The sequence below is a fragment of the Labeo rohita genome, chromosome 8 (genome assembly GCF_022985175.1).
Source record: "Labeo rohita strain BAU-BD-2019 chromosome 8, IGBB_LRoh.1.0, whole genome shotgun sequence".
Classification (NCBI taxonomy): domain Eukaryota; kingdom Metazoa; phylum Chordata; class Actinopteri; order Cypriniformes; family Cyprinidae; genus Labeo; species Labeo rohita.
In genome coordinates, this window is record NC_066876.1 from 20,727,127 (window position 1) to 20,745,628 (window position 18,502).

Here is an 18,502-nt window from a genome sequence, read left to right on the forward strand (position 1 = left end):
GTAAAATAACGTTTTTCTATTTTTATATACATTAAAATCTAATTTATTTCTGTGATCAAAGCTGAACTTTCAGCATCATTACTTCAGTATTCAGTGTCACATGATCCTTCAGAAATCATTCTAATATGCTGATTTATTATCAGCGCTGGAAACAATATTTTTTGAACCTGTGAACATTTTTTTGATGGATTCTTTGATGAATAGAAAGTTAAAAATAACAGCATTTTTTAAAAACAGAAATTTTTTCTAACAATATACACTACCGTTCAAAAGTTTGGGGCCAGTATTTTTTTTTATTCTTTTGAAAAAAATTAATACTTTTATTCAGCAAGTTTAAACTGATGAAAAGTGAGAGCAAAGGCTATTACTGCAGAAAAATTTTGTATTTTGAATAAACCAATCATCAAAGAATCCTGAAAAAGTATCACAGGTTCCAAAAGAATATTTGGCAGCACAACATAGATCATTCTAATGATAAATCAGCATATTAGAATGATTTCTGAAGAATCATGTGACACTTAAGACACTTAAAGTAATGGCTAAAATTATATTTTAAAAATTATATTAAACTAGAAACTATTATTTTACATTGTAAAAACATTTAACAATATTACTGATTTTTTTCCGTATTTTTGGTCAAATAAATGCAGCCCTGATGAGCATAAGAAACTTCTTTAAAAAAATTACAAATCTTACTGATCCCAAACTTTTGAACGGCAGCGCATATACATATATATAATATATATTCCTTATACGAGCAAAGAAGGATGTTCAAGGCGCTCCACCTTCTATGTATGAGCGAAGGAACACGTGCCTGTCCACGACATTCTGAGAGCAGATATGTGGTGGTTTTGTTCTTCCTGTTCTCTTTTGCTGTGCTGCATTTACATCAGATTACAGAACACGGAAGCAACAGTTCCTTCAAGCCATTTGCCTGTTCTAAAAAGGCTTCAGGCAGGTATTGTGGGCCAAGCAGGGGCCCCAGGTGTGGAGTCCCAAGATCTGAGTGGTGTCCATTTCATCAAGGAAAGATGAGCAAAGGAAAAGTCAAGGGGCAGGAGAACGTACAGAGTTCTCTCCTCAGCAGCCAGGAGAATGAACGCCTTCTAGAGCTGCTGGGAAGGAGATGCGTGGTGAGTGAAGTCACTTTGATTAGAAGGCCAATCATAGATGGGCATTCGGTCCCGCAGAGGTTGTTTTGGGGATATCAATCAGTCAGGTATAACAGAGAAACTCCTGAAAGGAGACATGGTGCAGATGTCACAGATGAGATTGGAGCTGTTACTGTTGATGTCAGTTAAAGGTCAAAGTGAAATTTCGCTTTCAAGTTCTTTCGTCGTCTGTGTTTGCAAAATGAAAAAGATGAAGAAACTGTATACAAAACATGTCTGTGACAACCTGTGACAGTGATAATCTGTACGAACCTAAGTATTTAATCCAATATGAATTAATTTTGCAATTAGTTTTACCTAGTAAAACTTTTAAAAGATTATAAAACATAATTTCTTCAGAACGTACATTTCACAACATTGTTAACCTGTCTGCAGTGATGACTGATGTTTGTAACGGCAAGGTTTAACTGGAGAGTGACAGGAAATGCTGTTTGAGGCCACTTCCTGTTGTCGTAGAGGATGCAGATGCCTTTGCTTTAGCTTTCATTATAATACTTCACTGATTCATATTTTTTTTTATGAATTTTAATGTCAGTTTACTGTGTTTGTGTGTGCAGAGCATAGCCACAGCGGTTGTTCAGTTGTACATGGCTCTTCCTCACAGTCCGACCCAATGGAGTCTCCAACATACAGGAGTTGTTTGTTTCGTTAAGGACAATCCTAAACGTTCATATTACATCCGGCTCTTTGACATGAAGGTTAGAAATTCAGATTCTAATTTGTAGTGCTAACCTGCTTTTTACTTTGTTCAGAATTGTTATGCGGAATTTTTATGCATCTAGCACCTTTGCAGATAAAGATGTTCTCTGAAATGATATATTAGCACAGGATGATAAACTGATTTATACTTACTAACATGACCAAACTTGACCTGTTGCCAAGTAGGCTCAAATTAAATAAAGATACACTTCTGCTTTGAGTTCTGAGTCACAACAGCTCAAATCAGTTTGTGAAGTCACACTGGCACTGGTGGCACCATTTAGACTTTGATAATATTTGTGTTTTCATTTTATGTAATTTTTTTTCAGGAAGGGAAAATGGTTTGGGAGCAGGAGCTGTATAATCAGATGACATATTCCTGTCCAATGAGGTTCTTTCACACTTTTGCAGCTGATGTGGGTACAGGCCTTTTAAAAAAAATCTCAATTCGAGCCAAAACAAATGAAAATACTGTCATTAATTACATACCCTCTAGTTGTTCCAAGTACGTAAGATTTTGTTCATCTTTGAAACACAAATTAAGATATTTCTGATGGAATCCAAGAACTTTCTGATGCTGCATAGACAGCAACGCAACTAACACGTTCAAGGCCCAGAAAAGTAGTAAGGACATCATTAACATAGTCCATGTGACATTAGTGGTTCAACCTTAATTTTATGAAGCTACGAGAATCATTTTTGTGCACAATGGAAACAAAAATAACAACTTTATTCAACAATTTCTTCTTTTTTGTGTCCATCTTTGACGTACAAGAGTACGAGGACCGCCTAAAAGTGCAAGTCATCCTTGCTGTCAAAATCTTTAGACATGCTTATGAAGACTTTTTCTGCTTGTAAACAAGCTGCAGCGTATCCAGGTTCTACGTTAGAGTACCGGTATACATTGTGGTACTCTGGTGATGTCTCAAAGACTGATACAGAAGAGAAAAAAATTGTTGAATAAAGTTTGTTTTTGTTTTTTTTGTGCACAAAAAGTACTCATTGTTTCATAAAATTATGGTCAAACCACTGATGTCACATGGACTATTTTATTGCTGTCTCTGCCTTTCTGGGATTTCATCAAACATATCTTAATTTTGTGTTTTGAAGATGAACAAAGGTCTTTCAGGTTTGGAATGACATGACGGGGAGAAATTAATGACAGAATCTTCATTTTTGGGTGAACTAACCTATTAATGCTGCTGGACACATCTAAATAATTTCTTGAATTAAGCTACATTATCAGAAATGTTTACTTTAGGTTTTTACTTTAGATTGTCAGACTGTGTCGACTGTTCACTGGAAAATCAAAATCTCACAATTTGAGAGATCTAATATATTTGAATGCACTTGTGTCTCAGGACTGCCAAGTAGGTTTAAACTTTGCCAGTGAGTCAGAAGCTGATTTTTTCAGAAACATCACTGTGGAGAAGATTAATCAAAGATGCAATCGCCAGGGTAAGCTACTGTCATTCTCATTAAAACTTCTACTAAGTTTGCTAAGATTTTTAACCAAAAATACTCATATTTCATAAGTATCTCTTTGTGCCTTTCTTCATATGTAAAATATTCAGAAAAAAGGCAACATGCTCCATCTGAAGGTATGTGTCCACAATTTTAAACATGCACATAGTATTAATTGTCAAATTAGCATTTTAAGGTTGGTTGTATTTTGATTAACAGAAAACCGGCCACTACCACAACCCCCTCCAACCAATGGTGAGTAACTTTTTTTAACACCTTATGTAGAAGTGTACATCCTGTCATCATTTCCTCACACCCATGTTGTTCCAAACCCGTATGACTTGCTTTCTTCTCTGGAAATCAAAAGAAGATATTTGGAAAAATGTCCCAGTGTTTTTTCATGTAATGAAATTCAATAATATCCAATGTTGTTTTAGACAATGTTTGTTCTTTAAAATACCTTCTTTTGTGTTCAACAGAAGAAAAAAGTTCACATACATGTCTAATGCGTTGATAAAAGTGTTTAACCTATATATGTCCAATAACCAGGGCCAGTTTCACAGCCAAGTATAATGGCCACGGTGGACATCCAAAACCCAGATATTGTAGCATCAAGGTACCGCTCCGCCCCAGTGCCGACCCCCGCGCCAGCCTCACTCGGCAAAGGCAAAAAGGACAAAAAGGGAAAGAAGAAAGGCCCAAGGCTCACTAAAGCAGATATCGGAGCTCCTAGTGGATTCAAGTAAGAGGATTTAACCCTTAAGCTGGACACTCACCTTGTGTTTTGTTGGGCGTGATGCTGACTGTGCCTCTCATTCCTCTTCAGACATGTCACTCATATTGGGTGGGATCCGAACTCTGGTTTTGATGTGAGAAATGTCCTTTCTCCTTAAAAATACATAAAACACACAAATGTAGTCACATAAATTGATACTCAATGCTTATTCTAATTGCATTTATAAAGTTAAAAAGTAACATACCTGTATATATGAACCCCTTTGGCCCCTCTAGACCAACAATCTTGACCCTGACCTGAAGAAACTGTTTAACAGTGCTGGTATCAGTGATGCTGAGCTAGCAGACAAAGAAACATCTAAGATCATCTATGACTTCATCGAGCAATCTGGAGGTCTGGATGCAGTAAAAGAAGAAATGAGAAAACAGGGTGAGTTCATTCAATCCTATCAACAACCAATTAATAGAACCAAGTCATGGCGCTTCTTTTTGTCATTTTCAGTTTGTTTGTTGACTGTACAGATGCTTCTCGGGGTCATTCCGGCTCTCTTCCTCCAGTCCCAGGTGGTCCTCGTTCTGCCCCTGCACCTCCTCCACCTCGTGGTGGGCTTCCCCCAGTCCCAGGTCCACCTGGACGTCCTCCACCACCTGCACGCAGCCCTGGACCCCCACATCGTGGTCCACCGCCACCTGCACCACCTGGAGGCCGTTCTGGGCCTCCACCCCCTATGCCATCTTCTCTCCCACCACCCCCCCCCAGCCACAGTCACAAACCGCCTCCTCCACCTATGGGTGGGGGTGCGCCACCTCCACCTCCGCCCCCACCTCCTCCTCCACCTCCACCTTCTTCAGCCGGTAACTTCAGCCCCAGTAGCCCTGCCAGCTCAGCTCCACCTCCTCCTCCTTCCTCTGGTAGCGGAGGACGAGGAACCTTAATGGAGGAAATTCGCCGTGGGCGTGTGCTAAAGAATGTACGTGAGACACAAATGCAATTAACTTTGTTCAACTGTTGTGACTAAGAGCCGTTCACACTAAGAACGATAACTATAACGATAAAATTATATTAATAATCATTCAAATTCTAGAGAATAGGGAAGTCCACATCACAGCAATAACAATAGCGATACAGAGGAACAATACCATTAGAATCACTTTCAAAACCATTTTTTACATTATCATGCACAGGCCTAGTTATATTTATCTTTATAGAGGGTTTTCACTTTCGTCACGATTTGGTCGGTTAGCTGGATGTGCGGCCATATTGGCAATATTGGATGTAAACAACAGCATGGATTGCACAGTTAATATGTGCTGTCTAAACCACAAAAAAAGGATTTAGTAAGCAGGAAAGGGAGCAATAGTTTGACCAAACTAATGTTAATAGGTGGTACAGATACGCGCAGTATGAATTAAGATATTAGCTTAATATTTCACCTACCCGACTGGAAATGATAAAAACAAACATAAATGTTGTCAAGATTCTTGCATTGGAAATGCTGGTTTAGTTTCGCCAACCACAAACGCCTTTTGTTCCTCAGATAGTTTTTTGTACACTTCTCCTTGATTTGTTATAACTTTTGGCAGTCTATAGTACTCCAAATGTTTCTCCTGGTCCGACAGATTAGTACAGCCCAAAATATGACAAAAATTGACCATTCAGCAGCAATAATCAGCAAAATATGCAAGTACTGTTTGATACAGTGGTATTGTTTACGCTCAGTGCTGCCAACATGGCCGACTGATGACGCGTCGTGAAAACACTCTGTAGTTTTAATTCTACACATCTCATTCTTGGTGTGAATGGGCTTTTTGCTGTGCTTTGTTGGGTATAACCATTTTATGTGGTGTTTTTGTCAGGTGTCTGAATCTCCGGACCCGAACCCTCCAGCACAAGATGAATCCTCAGAGGGAATCGTGGGAGCTCTGATGATGGTTATGCAGAAACGGAGTAAAGTTATCCATTCCTCAGGTAACATATTTAATAAATGTATTATTTTCAAAACTACAGGTCATTGAAAACATCCTATGTTATCTTTTTCTGTATTTCATGTCGTAAACCGCGTCTTAATGTTGTTATTTGCATATTTGCTGTGTTTAATTGATCGGAGGAATACAGCAGCCACCTGAGATGTTTAAATAGCGTCTGGTCTCGTTATTGGGCTTACATTTTGACTTACATTTTTCTGACTGTAAATTCCAGTTTGTCCTGGACTATCAATGTGAGAATAAATCCGTCTCTTGACTTAATTTAACGGGTTTTCTGTCAATTTTAGACACGTTACTTTCTCTCAAACACAACATTTCTGCGAGTGCGCAAAGCTAATGAATATATAATGAAACAAGCGCCGTTTAAGTTGATGATTGGTTGGTTGTTTCTACGCACACAATGACGTCGCACACAGAAAAGAGCGCATTAAAATGTATTTTCAGGTTGCCCAAAAAGGCGGTTGTCGTTTTAAACTGTAGTGACAGAGTTTTATTTCTGTGGCGTGCATGTTTTAGTATCTTAAAAATCTTAGCATTGGATGCTAACAAATACAAACCTATTTTTGCTTTCTTTATTCAGAAGATGAAGAGGATGATGGGGGTGATGAAGAAGACGACGATGAGTGGGATGATTAATGCTTCTCTCTACTCGTGGTTCATACACTTATGCCATTCAATTTAAAAGAATGAGCTGAAGAAGCTGATGCTCATTGGGAATCATTTTAGCAATAGGCATGAAATCTTAAGGTTATTCCAAATTCAAGTTGCACTGAGTGATCTGAAGATCTGCTGTAAATCAAGTAAAGCAATAAAAACCTAACTTTGATAGCATAATGACTAGATTTCATGCCTGTTTTGTAGTGTCTCAGCCTCAAAGCTGATTTGTCTTTGCAGTTTTCATTCCCAGCTTTCACTTCACAGTAGCTCAGCAGTAGTTCAGTGTGAGTTCATTCAGGAAGGAGGAACATTATAGTTGAGCCAAACCAGGAGTGGTGTTATATTTCATCCAAACATAGGACTGCCAAGATTAACCACAGCTTTATGTTGGATATTTCCTTCTGTGTGCACATACTTTTGACTCAGTAACTGCCTTATTCCAAATCTGTATCTTCTAACTACAAACCCAGTAATGTTATTCTTGTCAAGATATACCTAGTTGTGAGAGCCATGTACAATACTCCATATATCTGTTGACTGTACAGGACCTCCCCCTACAGGACAAATGTGGGACTAACGAAGAGTATTAAAATAATCAAGTATCATTGATGAAGATACTTTTGATATAAGCGTTCAGACAGAACAATAAATACATAAATGGATAAAAACAAAAAACAGCAGTTTATTGTTATTGCTTTAAAAAACACCTATTAGGACTCCCAAATCCCAGAATAACATGATAATAAAATAATATTTATCACAAACAATCACATTAACATGAACCTACACAAACATCGGTAAATACAAAGAGGAAATATTTAGGAAGCAACCATATTTAGGAAGTTTCTGTTTAGTTCAACAACCAACACCAAAGGAACGACACAACAAGACAAAGAAAGTCTATGTGGCATTAAAGTTCTCCAGAGAAGTTGTGTCGGATGTCATTCTGCACAATAAATTCTCTGTGGACGGGAAAGAGATGTGGTTTGGACTCTAGAGTATGTTCTCCACCCTTCAAGACCAGATAACATGTCTCGAGTTAAAACCACAGAGCGTTTCTTTAAGCGCTTTTTATACACAGTCATTATAAATATTCCTCCAACATCCACTGAAGAGAAACAGTCTCTTATCCTTTCAAAAAATGACATTAGTGGGCTAGACAAAGTATATGTTCTCAGAAGAAAATTATACAACATGTTTCCCTTGCTTTTGTCCTTCAGTTTGGTGTCAAGTGATATTCCATAGAAAGTGCTTGAAGAGGTAGACATTTCTGGCTTAAAACACACTGCAAATACGAAATCTCTCATGCCTAATGAAAAAGAAATGCCCGTATTTTAATTTAAACGTTTCAAATGTTAAAACACAGGTTAACCGATTATAATTTCTCCAAAAACATCTACCTCTTTTTCCTCAGCATCTCTCTATGTGTCCTGGTCCTGTTAATAAACAACACATACAATGACATTTTCCATCAAAACCAGCCCTGTCCCACCACCAAAGAGCACAACTCACATGAATATGTACACTCTCACAATAAATATGTTGTATGGTGTGGGTGAGAGAGAGAGAAAAAGAGAAAGACAGAGGGTCACGTGACAGATGAGAAAAGAGAGAAGGTTAGTTTTTAATCCTGACCAGTGAATAGTCGAATACATACATTTTCTATGTACATGTGTCATTGTCACACAACACAAAGCACAGATACTGTGTTTAACACGAGCAAAAAACATGACCACATTTCACCATTGACAAACCGTGGAATACAAAATGTTTCGATTCGATGGATTGAGAGTGAGAATGTTTTTAGTGCTCCGACTAACATCAGAGTCCACAGTCAAAAATAGAAGAGATCAGGCTTCAAAACTGTATCTATATACAGCAGTTCAAGATACGTAGTTGGGGGACAAGCATTTGTTTTACAAGACAAGAAACAGACTGGAAAAAACTGACTTGTATTTTGGTTGCAATCAAAACTGCAATGTGAAGTACGTATCAAGGCTTTTCACATTAATAGCTATCAATGTCTGGTTTCATTGATCACAAGGGAGAAATTCAGATGCATAATCCCCATAAACAATTTTTATTTTTGTCATTTTGGTCCACAGTCTTGTCCAAATAAAACATTTAAATTTCCAGGGCAATGATCCAATCATGTTGCAAAAAGCCGCTTGTTCCACTACAAAATGAGACAAAATATATAACATTTTTAGTATTAGATACAGCTGAAGTCAAGAATCTGCAAAAATGTTAATTATTTTTCCAAAATAAGAGGGATCATACAAATGCATGTTTAATTTTTATTAAGTACTGACCTGAAGAAGATATTTCACATAAAAGATGTTTACATGTAGTCCGTAAGAGAAAATAAGCAGTTTTTTAGTATTAAAATAATAAGTTTACAACTGAGGGACTCAGTGCAGCTATTACAGAAAATTAAAAAGCTCAATGATGCTTCAGAAGGAAACACAATGCATTAAGAGCCGGGGGGTGAAAACTTTTTGAATTTGAAGATAAGGGTAAATGTAACATATTTTGTCTTCTGGGAAACATGTAAGTATCTTCTGTATCTTCTGAAGGGCAGTACTAAATAAAACAAAAAGATATTTAGGCAAAATAAGAAAAATGTACACATCTTCATTCTGTTCAAAAGTTTTCACCCCCAGCTTTTAATGCATTGTGTTTCCACTCACACATCAGTGAGTGTTTGAACCTTCTGTAATAGTTGCATATGAGTCCCTCAGCTGTCCTCAGTGTGAAAAGATGGCTCTCAAAATCCTACAGTCATTGTTGGAAAGGGTTCGAATACACAAAAACTTCAAGTGTGTGTAAACTTTTGAATGGGGTCATTTTTATAAATTCAACTATTATTTTCTTCTGTGGACTATATGTAAACGTAGTTTATGTGAAATATATTATTCAGGTCAGTGCTAAATAAAAAACAACATGCAATTTGTATGATTCCTCTTATTTTGGAAAAACAACATTTTGTAGATTCTGCAAGGTGTATGTAAACTTTTGACTTCAACTGTATTTAGTTTGACAATCCACATTTAATGTCCATTTAATGTCCAATTTTAAATTTTCAATCTATCTGTAGTTTTTTCTGAAACAATGAACATGCAAATGACATTTAAATATCACTTTTTTAGTAGAAGTTGCTGTCATGGATCAAGACTAAAATTAAAGCTCAAATGTATGGAGAACTACAAGTAACACTTAAAAATGAAATGATAGAAATGTTATCATTTTATAATTTCATTTTTTAATTTAAATTTTTAATGTTTAAATTACTATACTATTATTTTTCATTTTAAATAAATTCTTTTATATTACATTCATTTTCATTTTAATTGTCACTCCTAGTCGTCCATACAAACCGGCCTGTTCTTCCAAGGACTTTAATATGGAAAAAAACTGCAAATGCCAAGGAAAGTAAAAACTTCAGTGGTCAAAATGATGGCAAGATATATTGTGCTATAATTGTAGTGTGCAGATACGTACATCCAACCATCTTCAAATACTCCAGAACATTCCTTCCACAACTGTATTTCACGATCTGGGGGTTTTAAAGACGATTGACGAATTCAGCGATCTTTCAATTTCACCCCTTCTGAAGCCTACAATGTACATGTTTTTAAATGGTTTCAAATGATAGTATTTACACTGCAGTCATCTGTGTGCTGAATATTAGAATGGAATAGCTTATGTTTAACATAAAACAGCAGTAGTTTTGCTGGTGTGGCTGGACGTTTAAAGGAATTCATTAGAAAACTGTGTAGTTTAATGCTAGCTATGGAAGTGAGCACAACACAGCCAGATTTAGATTAGTTAGGGGAGCTAAGTGCATTAAACCGTATTTCAAAATGAAAATTAATCTAGTTCAGACACAGTCTGATACGTCTAATGAATCAGTCTAAACTAATGAATCATTTTATTAAATGGACCAAGTTTGCCTGGAGGAAGTACATAGTGATGGGGCACATGGGTGGGACATGGTCAGCAGGGTCCCAGGTGCTGTTCCATTCACTGCTCCTGTAGTTCCTCCTCTTCCTGTTCTCCCGTATGCCTGCGGTTGTTTCGTTTGGCTTTGTGTGGCTGGCTTTGTATCTGCTGCCTGTAGGACTGGCAGTACTGGTTGATGAGACGCACTTCAGGTTGTGGGTGGAGCTGGAGAGCGGGTGGGTGGGTTTGAGGGGGAGGGGGCGGCGGTGGTGGGTGGTGATGGGAATGGTGGCGGCGGTGCTCTGGTTCTATCGGGACGTCCGACTCGGTCAGTGCCTCCACGATCTCCCGGTCCAGGATCCGTAGGGAGATGCGCGCCACGGTGTGTTTGAAGTTGTTCTCGGTTGCCAGGCAGTGGTAAAGGCCGGCATCCAATTGGGTGAGAGATTTCAGCAGGATGCCATGACCGGTCTTCAAGACATCTTTGTCTCGGCTGAGCTGAAAAGGAAAAGGAGTCATTTATGGCTTCTAAATTAATGATACAAAACACAACAGATGAATTTCAACTGCTTTTGTCCATACAATGAAAGTCAGTAGGAGTTCAAAACAACACTGGACCCCACTGACTTTCATTATAATGACAAAAAAAAACCTGAGACATTTTTTAAAACATCGACTGAAGAAAGAAAGTCATGGGTGCACTGTAATAAAATTATAATTTTAAATGGTAAAATACTTTAAAAATTGTAATATTAAACCTGTTACAGAAAGTTTCCTAATATACACTATACAATAATAAATCTAACAGGAGATTTCACATAATTTTACAGTAAAATACTGTCGAGTTTAAAAGTTTCAAAATAAAGTTTTTGGAAAAAGAACAAATGTGACCCTGGACCTAAAAACCAGTCAATTTTTTGAAGAAGCTGAATAAATAAGCTTTCCATTGATGTATGATTTGTTAGGATAGGACAACATTTGGCCGAGATACAACTAATTGAAAATCTGGAATCTATCTATATTTACAGTAGGAAATTGACAAAATATCTTCCTGGAACATAATCTTTACTTAATATCTGAATGATTTTTGGCATAAAAGAAAAATTGATAATTTTGACCCATATAACATATTTTTGGCTATTGCTACAAGTATACACATGCTACTTAATACTGGTTTTGTTGTCCAGGGTCACAAGTCATCTTATAATTTAGAGTGAAAACCCATAAATTGTGTCCGTGTGAAATTTCACATTTGATGGTTCAGATGGCACGCAAGGGCTCAAAGAACCACCTGCTTATTTTAATCAGCAGTGCTGGAAAGTTTCGGGTTGTAGAGATGCACTGGTTGACCAGCTATAAATCTGAACCATTTTTTTTTAGCTTTATTTTAGCCAGAATTGCAAACAAACTGCACTGCAGTCATTTCCCAAAATGTAATTTGTAAGGAATTTTTATGAAGTCTGTAAAGAGGAGAAAATACTGTATCAGGGAGATCAAACTCACTGTTCACAATCCTTAAAATATAGGAAGAAAAATATGCAGGGGTTTATATGAATATATCTTTAAGAGGAACTGACCATCTTCAGAAATGTTTCAGTGGCATTTTCTTTTTCTCTTATCTCCATATAGTGCATAATAAAGTAGTGTTTATACAAAAAAAAAAACCTCTATCCACCTTATTTTTCAATGCGGATGTAAGCTGTTTTCTGATAATGTGTTAGACTTCCAGTTCATAAGCCGCCATAGGGAAATAAGAAGAATAACGAAGTGCAGTAAATGGTAAAACTGTTTGCACTACAAACCACTGCAAACATAATTAAGATAATACATTAAAATAATATGGTAAGACAAACCAGTTTGCAATATCAAGCAGCAAAACAAGCTGTTTGTACAACTAAAAAACACAATAAGACACATTAAATTTACAAATGGCCACACTTGCTCTTAAATAAGGTGGATATCACTGCTGCTCGATAAGCGCCACCTGCTGTCAGAGGGTGAATTTGCATTTTCATTCAGTCCGTCTGCTGTTTTTGTTCTGTGCAAGTGTCTTATGTAGCATAATTTCACAAATTTAAAGTCAGGCCATGCTGTTTTAGCTTTAAATCTTTAAATTATACAATCTAAATGAAAAAGAAAACAACTGCTCATGCTACATGTATGTAGCGCTACCATCTGTTTAAAATAAATGAAAATTTCCTGTTGTACTGAACCCATATCGAACCATGACCCTAAAACCAAGGTACCTACCAAACCATAACTTCTGTGTATCGTTACACCCCTAGTAGGTTGGTCTGATAACATTACGTTAGTAATTGATACATTTTGTACATTTAAATAAAATGCGTGAAACCAAAAGTGTTGCCATCATATTTTTTACGATTCAATTCTGGCAACCACAGCTGCCTTTTTTACAGTAAATTTCACTACTTTTTTAAAAGTGTAAATACATGATGGCAGAATTAACATTTTTGGGTGAGCTATCCCTTTGAAGCCTGATAATCGTGATTGAGATGAGTGTCTTACTGCTTTTCGCTTCCCGTCCTTCTGGTAGAGCCATTTGACGGTGGCCTGTGGTGATCTTGGCTGGCACTCCAGAAACGTGCTGCTCCCTTCAACCCCAAACTGCACCGTTTCCCTTAGACGCTTCTCTACTGAGAGGGTCAGAAAAGGGCCACATTCAAGTTTCTGAAGAGCTCTTCCATTGTTACTTAGTATCATATGCTGTTTACAAACCTTTAGCATTGAATCCTCTGCACTGTCGTAGAGGATCTCCGTGTTTGATATCTTGCCTTCTGCTTCTCCTAAGAATTCATTCACAGATGATTTAATGGTTAAAAGCTTATTGACTGTAAGCTATTTTAATTGTGAAATCAACTAATGCTGTTAATCATTCTGTTTATTTTCTATTCTGTTTCTCTTCAGCAGATCTGATGAAGACTAATATGCATTGCACATGGACTGACAATTTGGGCAATGGACCACCCAATGGGGTAAACGAATGTGATCTGACCTCTTGGTAGCCGGGGTGAAAGCTGAGCAGTGTTCTCCATCCCAAGCACAGTAGGGGTCACGGGCCAGGCAGCAGTCTGAACAGGCCTTGCCATAAACGGCACACCGGTGCAGGGACACCTGGGTAAGACCCCTCTCTGACGACACGTACAACTGTTGCTGTAAATCGCAAGGAAAAAAAGAGAAAACATTTAGAAACAGCATAGATTTTTAGCAATCAGTTACTGATTTGTATCAGCGTCACAGCTCGAAAATGGTGTTTTATGCAGAGTTCTTATCATATAACTACTCAACTTATTAAACTTCAATAAAACTTCGATAAAAATAAAATCAATTTCAAAATTAACAAAATTATAATATATATATAAATCATAATATATATGATTTTAATACAGATATATTTACCCTTTTAGAAGAAATCTTCAGAGTTTTGACAGCAGCTGGACTCTATAAATAAAAAAAAAAAAAAAAAAAAACAGAGGGAGAAATTTTCATTCAACATTCAAAATCATCCATTAGGGTATTTTAGGGTAATCCCTACCCAACAGTATTCTGTATTTCCGTACCTTAAAAACCTCAACCTCTTCCAAAACGAGCTCTTCTGTTGTGCTTATGTCTTTTGGTAAGACAATCACCTTCTGGACTGTTCCACGATCTAAAGTTTAAGGTGAATCATGAGTAAGCCCTGATATTATAAACTGTACGAATTAGGCGGTTCTTATTGCAATGCACCTTCTCATGCAACTTCAGGAAGAAATCATCCTGCATGTAACTAAATAGAAAGAATCTCTAACCTGTGCCAAGGAAGAGCACCTCGTATCTTCCATCCACAGCATCCACCAGGTCCACAGCAATAGTGGTGAAACGGTAGTCAACTCCAGTTCTGACCACCAGAGGGCGCTTGTGTATTGGATATATAGGTTGATACATCAGCGGATGGGCACGTACAAAGTTTACAGCCTCATCAGAGAAGGCTTTAGTGGTGTGGAGATCAGGGGTGAAGGTTCCTCCAGGACACTAAGCAATAACACGCAGAAAGTGCGAAATAGAATGAGATAGCAACAAAAGAATCAATAATAAGATACAAAGCTGGATTTCGTAAGCAATACTCACAGTCCCCGGGCGAGGGTAAGGTATTTTGCCAGTGTAGGGTGTCCACTGGTAGTTATGACCGTGTTTGTGAGAGAAGGGTCCATTGAAGACATTTCTAATGTCAGCCATTGAGTACACACACACGGCAGAGCCTTTAAACACAGAGCTACAGAGAAAAACAAAGAAACGGCATTGGCATCAGGGTGAGAAATTAACTTTTCCATTAAGGGCCAATATTTGCCTCCTGGAATTGATTTCCATGGACATTTTTTACATTTGTGAGGGCAATTTCACTAAATAAAACCTTATTATTATAAAAACAATACTATGTTGTCTTTAATGTCAAATACTTAAATTTACCCACTTTAATTAATATTTTGAACTGTTAACAATAGATTGTTTCAAATTGTGCCTAAATTATACATTATCCTAAAAAACAGGAGGTTTGACTAATCTAAGTGTCTCTGATTGGCCAACACATTCCTAAGTTTAACATAAACGCATTTGATTGTTATAAGGCTCAACACTGCACAAAACTGCGTAAAAGCAATCTGATAAAGTGTGAGCGGATCTAAATGTAATTCTTCGAATTGACACTTTTCATTCATTTTCACATTTCATTTGAATCGAGAGAGCAGTAATATGACGCCCTGGTAAAAAAAAAACAAAAAAAAAAAAACAGCATATGCTGGTTAGGTATGTTTTGGTGCTGGTTTAAAACATACCTACCAACATAGGCTGTTTTTTTTACCAGGGTGCAGGGGCATTTTTTTGCCCGTTTACCTTGAATTAATGGGCCGTTTTTGTTCATTTCGGTGGCATTTATGCCACAAACCCTCATTAATTTTCCACCCTGATTGGCATTATATCTAATTTAACAAAAGACAGTCAATATAAACACTGATCTGAAGGAACAGAGATGTTACACTTATAACAGATGCTTCAAAACTAAATAATCAGTTAGATACATTAAAACTCATTCATTCAATAATTTTATTTTGCTTACTGTAGTGATAATATTTATTGCTTTAGAATGAACATGCTGTCAGCAGCTCATTTCAATAAAACAAAAGAAATGGGTGACTGTCAAGTTTTAAAGACACAGAAAATGACCAGAGAAGCAATTTTATTTGCCTTGCGCAGTAAAGTTTTCCATATGGTATTTGAGGGTGATATTCCATATATTAATTTCCATACATTAAATGGGAAAATGTAAAGTTGTGTTTAAGAGAGAAAAAAAGCTAAATAACTTCTTTTATGAAAGCCATAAGTAAGCTAAAAATGACAATTAATTTGTTTTGGAAGACATCTTATGCCCAACAAAGTTATATTTGTTCTACCAAAAATACAGTAAATTTTTTTTTAGCAGCCATTACTCTAGTGTTCAGATTCAAGTGATTCTTCAGAAATCATTTTAATATGCTGATTTTGTGTTCAAGAAATATAATTATTGTTGTTCAGGATTATTTATTAAATAGAAAGTTCAAAAGAGCAACATTTATTTGAAATAGACTTTTTTGGTGACATTATAAACGTCTTTACTGTCATTTTTGCTTAATTAAATTGGTCGTTGCTTAATAAAATGTATTAATTTCTTTCAAAAAAAAATCTTCCTGACCCCAAATGTTTTAGGTTTTAGATGTCTGCATGAGATTATCTCACCCAGCTGTGGAGAACACAGCGTACACAATGGGGTTCCGTTCATCATGGGTCCTCTGGATGAAAACATCCCCTACAAAACAAACAGACATCAGGCATCAGAGACAGACAGAGAGCTGATTAAGAATGTGTTATAATCGGAGGAGATAAAAACATATCCCATACTCAGTTCATCAAAGTAAGTCTCAACACCATCTGCGCCAATCACAGAGCAGACCAGTCGTGCTTTGAGGAACGTTGTCCACTTATTCACCAATGACCTTTGACCTCCATCATCATTCTAAAGGGAAAGCACACAAACGGGGAAAAAAAAGATTAGACTTTAAACAAACCTAGGGTTCATCTGATTTACATAATGATTTGCATGACAAAAATCATCATGATTAAAAGTTGATTATTAAGTCAGAGTGTGGCTTAAGAAGTCAAGTCTTGTGTCTAGCATCTGGATTTTCTCACCAGACAGACTCGGCCTACTCTGGCGAGGACGCTCGGAGCGCTGCCCCCCCGAGGAATCTAAACTCTTCTCCCGAAAGAAGAAGTAAAGCTTATCATCATTCTTCTCCGCGCTGTCTGGAATCTTCTGAATTTTTATAAACACAGGCTCTGATGGAGAGATAAAAGGATTTGTGAAGAGATAAAAAGGATAATATTTGTCACCGGGTCACAGTTAATCACTGTACACCTCTGCTCATATCATACCGTTCAGCCATCGGGAATCATACTGCTCGGTTCGGACGGCGGGACGGTCTCCCAAGGTTCTGAAGATGGCAGGATCTGTACCCATGAAGTCCACATGTACTCCAGCATACAGGTTCCCATCTGAAGAGGGTAGAATGAGAGTAAATGATGGATGAAAACTGGCTAAATTAATACTAATGGCCCATTTGTACTGCTAGAAGACTCTCATATAACTAGAAGTGCTTAACAGAATAGTTCCCACACATTCTGGCCATGGAATTTCCACTGAAGTCAATCAAGGCCACTGGTTAAAGGTTTAGTTCACTTTCAGAATTAATATTTCCTGATAATTTACTCACCCCTATGTCATCCAAGATGTTCATGCCTTTCTTTCCTCAGTCGAAAAGAAATTGAGGTTTTTCAGGAAAACATTCCAGGACTGCTCTCCACATAGTGGATCAGTGGGTCCGAATTGCAGCTTCAAAGGGCTCTACACAATCCCAGCCGAGGAATAAGGGTCTTATCTAAAGAAATTATTGATAATTTTCTAAAAAACATTTAAATTTATATACTTCTTAACAACAAATGCTCGTCTCGCACTAGCTCGACCTCACGCATTATGTAGTCACGCAATTGTGACGTAGGTGGAAGTACCGACCCAGTGTTTACAAAGCAAACGTGCAAAGAAAGTCAAACGTTGTTTACAAAAAAAGCTTAAAAAGTCAGACAATTCTGAATTTCATCTTACCCTACCTTTGAACTGAAGTACACAGACAAAAAACTAACCGCATGTGATTACGTAATGCATGCTAGTGCAAGATGAGCATTTGTTGTTAAAAAGTATATACATTTAAATTTTTTTTTAAAAAATGACCAATCGTTTCACTAAATAAGACCCATATTCCTCGTCTGGGAATCGTATAGAGCCCATTGAAGCTACATTGAAACTGCAATTTGCACCTCAACCCGTTGATCCCCATTGAAGTCCACTATATGGAGAAAAATCCTGGAATGTTTTCCTCAAAAACCTTCATTTCTTTTCGACTAAAGAAAGACAGACATGAACATCTTAGATGACATAGGGGTGAGTAAATTATCTGGAATTTTTATTCTAAAAGTGAACTAATCCTAAAAGTATTTTTTTTCAAATCTTTATAAATATTTAGTACCAAAATCTTTGAATTTATAGATTTAAACAAGTTTTACTCTAAAAAGTGCAATATCTTGCCAATAAAATATACTACTGTTCAAAGGTTTGGCTTTCTTATGATTATTTATTCGAAAGAAATTAATACTTTTATTCAGTAACTATGCATAAAAATGTTAAAAAATGACAGTAAAGACATTTAGATTTATATTTCAAATAAATGCTGTTCCTTTGAACTTTCTATTAATCAAAGAATCCT

General features: G+C 36.9%; 2 protein-coding genes across 2 annotated transcripts in view; one reads left to right on the top strand and one right to left on the bottom strand.

Moving 5' to 3' along the window:
- Positions 1-859: 859 nt before the first annotated feature.
- Positions 860-6,946, top strand: wasb (WASP actin nucleation promoting factor b). The gene is made up of 12 exons (XM_051116497.1): positions 860-1,133; positions 1,730-1,870; positions 2,201-2,287; positions 3,233-3,329; positions 3,446-3,472; positions 3,555-3,590; positions 3,885-4,077; positions 4,162-4,204; positions 4,347-4,500; positions 4,593-5,041; positions 5,928-6,039; positions 6,637-6,946. Exons 1-12 carry the CDS (start codon positions 1,032-1,034, stop codon positions 6,690-6,692), a joined length of 1,497 nt encoding a protein of 498 aa, XP_050972454.1. The 5' UTR covers positions 860-1,031; the 3' UTR covers positions 6,693-6,946.
- A 429-nt stretch (positions 6,947-7,375) lies between these two features.
- sema3gb (sema domain, immunoglobulin domain (Ig), short basic domain, secreted, (semaphorin) 3Gb) overlaps positions 7,376-18,502 on the bottom strand; it is a 52,051-nt gene continuing 40,924 nt past the window's right edge. The window contains 13 exon segments of the mRNA XM_051116496.1: positions 7,376-11,153; positions 13,182-13,309; positions 13,392-13,459; positions 13,669-13,826; positions 14,073-14,114; positions 14,234-14,322; positions 14,462-14,684; positions 14,781-14,925; positions 16,422-16,491; positions 16,584-16,698; positions 16,875-16,919; positions 16,921-17,021; positions 17,118-17,237. Coding sequence (XP_050972453.1) covers positions 10,737-11,153; positions 13,182-13,309; positions 13,392-13,459; positions 13,669-13,826; positions 14,073-14,114; positions 14,234-14,322; positions 14,462-14,684; positions 14,781-14,925; positions 16,422-16,491; positions 16,584-16,698; positions 16,875-16,919; positions 16,921-17,021; positions 17,118-17,237 — 1,721 coding nt within the window. The 3' untranslated portion in view covers positions 7,376-10,736.

Coding starts and splice junctions, on each gene's coding strand:
- wasb (XM_051116497.1), top strand. CDS start 1,032: ATGAGCAAAGGAAAAGTCAAGGGGCAGGAGAACGTACAGAGTTCTCTC. Junction 1,871..2,200: donor TCCGGCTCTTTGACATGAAG/GTTAGAAATTCA, acceptor ATTTTTTTTCAG/GAAGGGAAAATGGTTTGGGA. Junction 4,205..4,346: donor ATCCGAACTCTGGTTTTGAT/GTGAGAAATGTC, acceptor TGGCCCCTCTAG/ACCAACAATCTTGACCCTGA.